This window comes from Condylura cristata, unplaced genomic scaffold, assembly GCF_000260355.1.
Source record: "Condylura cristata isolate star-nosed mole 26May11 unplaced genomic scaffold, ConCri1.0 scaffold00024, whole genome shotgun sequence".
Classification (NCBI taxonomy): Eukaryota; Metazoa; Chordata; class Mammalia; order Eulipotyphla; family Talpidae; genus Condylura; species Condylura cristata.
Window position 1 is genome coordinate 9,307,411 of NW_004567125.1, and position 4,066 is coordinate 9,311,476.

General features: G+C 45.9%; 1 protein-coding gene across 1 annotated transcript; it reads right to left on the minus strand.

The window, feature by feature from the left end:
- Positions 1-289: 289 nt before the first annotated feature.
- Positions 290-3,076, minus strand: PIGM (phosphatidylinositol glycan anchor biosynthesis, class M). The gene has a single exon (XM_004688084.2). It carries the CDS (start codon positions 3,004-3,006, stop codon positions 1,741-1,743), a length of 1,266 nt encoding a protein of 421 aa, XP_004688141.1. The 5' UTR covers positions 3,007-3,076; the 3' UTR covers positions 290-1,740.
- Between the last annotated feature and the right edge of the window lie 990 nt (positions 3,077-4,066).

Sequence of the window (4,066 nt, forward strand, 5' to 3'; positions counted from 1 at the left end):
CTGTCCCTGGACCTCTGGCCTGTACCCCAGCTCTGTATGAACAAATAAATAAATCTTTAAAAAAAGAATGAAATGCCACCTACCCCCAACCCACTCCCCACAGCATGAGTTTGATCCCTGGCCAGGGAGGTGACCCACATAGTGCAGCAGACCTCTCCTGGTCAGCCGGCTGCTCCCCTCAGCAGTGTATTTCAGTACATTTGCCTATTCTGCTCTCAGCTCTGGTGAATCCTCTCACCACCCACCGCCCCCGCCCTTTGGCCTATGCCTCAGTTCTGTATGCATAAATAAATAAATCTTTTTTTAAAAAATGCAATGGCTGGAAGGTCACAAGTGAAGTCATATACCAACAGCCCTGATGGTAAGACCTACAGGGTGCTAAGAGATGTTCTAAGAAAGGACTGTCAACAGCTCTCATTTTCACTTCAACAGTAACTCATGCAAAACCACCCATTCTTCCCCTTCTAGTAGCAGGTCCCAAAAGGTATCAAAGAAGTACTGCAGGAACTTCTGTTAATAATGACCAGTGTGCAGACTTTCAGCCCCTGACATGAACTGACATGAGATACACCAATCCTCCGGAACTTTTCTTGAAGGTTAAAGTACTCATCTTTTAAAGCCTCAGTCATAAAATCAAACTCATACTATTACTGTGTTAGGGGTCCTCAACCTAGATGGGCATATTAAGTTTTTTTTAGGTTGCTTGTTTGAAACTCAGAAAGCATTTTCTCCCAGAAATATTGTAACAGGAAGGGAATGGACCTGATAACCAAAGCCTCATTTCCAAGGCCATTTCCTGGTGTTGAAGGCTTCCTATGCTTCTAGTAGTTCCTGTACAAGCCTCCATTTTCCAAAATGGATTATTTTCCTAAGTGGATTATTGTTAAGCAGGGAAATGTATTACTAATAATTTAACTTTTTAATCACCTAAAATGTACTAATACTCACTTTCACAACAAAAACAACCTTAACTCTAGATGAAAAATACTACTCTAGCAATCAAAAAGTTAAAAACAGGTAGAGAACACTACTAAAGGTCCTATTAGTCTGAGGACCTCAAACATCAAAAGCAAGATGCAAGTTTAAAGTTGGTTGAATTTAAATTTATCTTTTTGCATAAAACCAAGTGGTAGTCTGATACCAGGGGATTAAGTCCTGAAAAACTGGGTTATAAAACAAGTACAGGAAACATGATTACTATTTAAACTTTCTGGATTCTTTATCTCATAAACCCCACTTACACAGAATTAACTTTCCCAACTTAAACACAGTAGTATTAATACTTTATATCGAAAAGTTGTACTTTAGAAACACTGAATTTTCACAGCAATTAGGAAAGCTTTGAAAAGAGTTGGGGTTAAAAGATAAAGACTGATTCAAACAGCATTAGAATGTTAAGGAGAACAAATATTGGCTGAGATCTTACCTCTCTGACTATATTCCTCTATTTTTCTACACAGACCTCTTTGGCAGCTGCAGCTTTCATCAGCCTGCCCATTTTCAGATAGATAACCTTTAGATCTCATCATGTCCCAGGTAAACCAGTCCTAAGATTTCCAAGAGGGTGGACCTCCTTTATATATGAGGCAAACATTCGTTTTAATTACTTTTGGAACAGGTTTTATGCTCCCAACAGATCAGCTCTATCGAGTGCTTGGGACGTTTTTAAAAATCTCCAAAGCTCCCTTCTGGTCCATACATCAGAGCATAAAAGAAGCAGCAGAATTATTGGAGGACATCTTAGTCATATTTGATCCTCTCTGTCAAGGGTTCCTCCTTGTAATGGGAAATAATTTGAGTTAGGATGGAACAGTTGATAAGAAGGAAGAACAAACCAGCTAGCCAGATGAAGAGAAAAGTGTTCATTCCTTGAAACTCCAGCCCATATGCTGGAGCCAGCCACAGGGCCTGCCCTGTAAACCACAGCAGTAGGAGAACTACAGCTCGCTTCCATGGCATTCGCACGAGCGGCATCACAAGGGGCAGAAGGCAGAGGTACCACAGAAAGTACTGTGAGGTGCAGACTTTGTTAAAAGTTACAAAAATAGACGTATGAAGAAAACAACAAAAGACAAGGTCCCTGTAATAGGCGAAAGACACTGCTGACAGCAAGATGAACTGTGGGAGGAAGGCAGCAATGCCCAAGGAAAAACTCCACTTGCTCTCCGCAGTCAAGTACAGCATATAGAAGTATGGGGAGAAGTTGTGCCGGATGTCCAGTCTGGTGAGGTGATACAAGTAGGTGTGCTCCAAAAATTCCCAGCCGTACTTACAGTAAAAACCAAAGCTCAGGGCAAAAAATGTGAGTCCAGTCACCACCACAAAGAGAAGCACGGGCCGACTGCCCAATCGCTTCAGGAACTCGTACAGGCTGGCCTGGAACGAATACTGGGTCGGCCGCGGGCAGTCGCCACGCTCCGGCAGCAGGTGAAGGGTGATGGGCAGGATGTAGGTGACCGGGTACAACTTCATGTGCACCGCAAACCCGTAGGCTACCGCGGCGCAGGCGACCAGTTTCTTCTCGATCAAGTAAAGGGCCGCCAGCACCAGGCAGGCCACCAAAGAGTCGGCGTTGCCGCGGCTGGACACAGCCATGGGCAGCGGATTGAGCAGCCAGAAGACGCAGTAGCCGCAGGCACCGCGGCGATCTAAGCCGCGGAGGCGCAACAAGCGGTACAACAAGAAGGCGGCCACCATGTCCCCGCTGATGAAGAGAAACTTGCCAAAGAGCGCGCCCAGATGCACGCCCGGCACAAGCAGCCAGCCAAGCAGTGGCGTGTAGCGATAGGTGGCGCGCAGGTACGGGGAGCGGCCATCCGCCATAAAGCGTGCGGCATCGGAGAAGACCTGGTAGTCGATGTCGGTGTAGCGCACGCGCAGCGCGCGGTCCTGCAGGACGCCATAGAAGACCAGGGCCACCCGCGCCGCAAAGGCCACGACGAATACACCAGTGGGGGACACTCGCAGCTGTAGGCAACACTCGACCCACTGCCCGCCCAGGACCATGGCGCGCCCACAGCTCTCAGCAGGCTGCCGACGGCCTCCAAGCGCTAGATTCGGCCCCGACTCCCCGCCTTAGGCGTCCAGCGCGTCACGAACCGCCATCATCAAATACCGCCACCGTCACTTCCGGCGCGACGGTGCCCTGCGCCGGAACGCAAGCAAAGTAATCCTTTCTCTGGATTGGCTGTCTCGCTCCTGGGCGGGACTTCGGCATGTGCCTAATAGTTCTGTTCACGCGAGCTGCTAAAGGTGCAGTTCTGCGTAAAGAGGGTGGTTGTCTGTGAATGAAACCACTTCCTGCCGCGATCCTAGTCCTGAAGAAAGTGCTAGTACAAGGAGATAGAGGATTCCATTCAATCTGAATATGCTTTTTCCAGGACTATTCTCTACTGTTCCCTCACATAATTTATTTCTATCATTTCATATTCCATATTCACATGCTGTACCTCTTTACCCTTTTATCTTCCTTGATGGTCTTATATGCCTTATATTGATAACTTTAACTACTTTTGGACAGTACAGTAACCATATACAATGGCAGCACATCACCATTCAAATAATAGTAATGGTGATGGTGATCTCTAATAGCTGGCACTGCTAAGGAATTATTTGCAATGTGCCAGGCATTGTGCTAAATGTTTACCATGTAACGTAGTTATTCCTATTTTTACAGACAAATTGAGGTTTATGGAAATCAGTAATTTTCCAAGTCACATTGTCAACTAGTGGCAGGATTCAAACTCAACAGCAGGTCTATCTGGCCCAGAGTATAGTTAATCACTGTGTGGCTCATGCAAATAAAATGTTGAGGTGAATCCTAATTTCCCTCTCTGCTTCTTCTCATTGACTTCTTGTCTGAATCTTTCTGATAGTCTCCTTGTGACTCTGTCTCTGATGTGTTCTTTTCCTATAGTAGAAAAGTGAAGCACAGCTCAGGAGGTAGAGGATGTGGAGGCAGATGTTTGAGAATTAACTAAGGATTTCTCTGGCTGGGCTGGTTTAGATAATGTGGGAGAAAAAAACCTCAGTCAATTTATCCCTGCAGAGCTGAAATAGCAGAAAG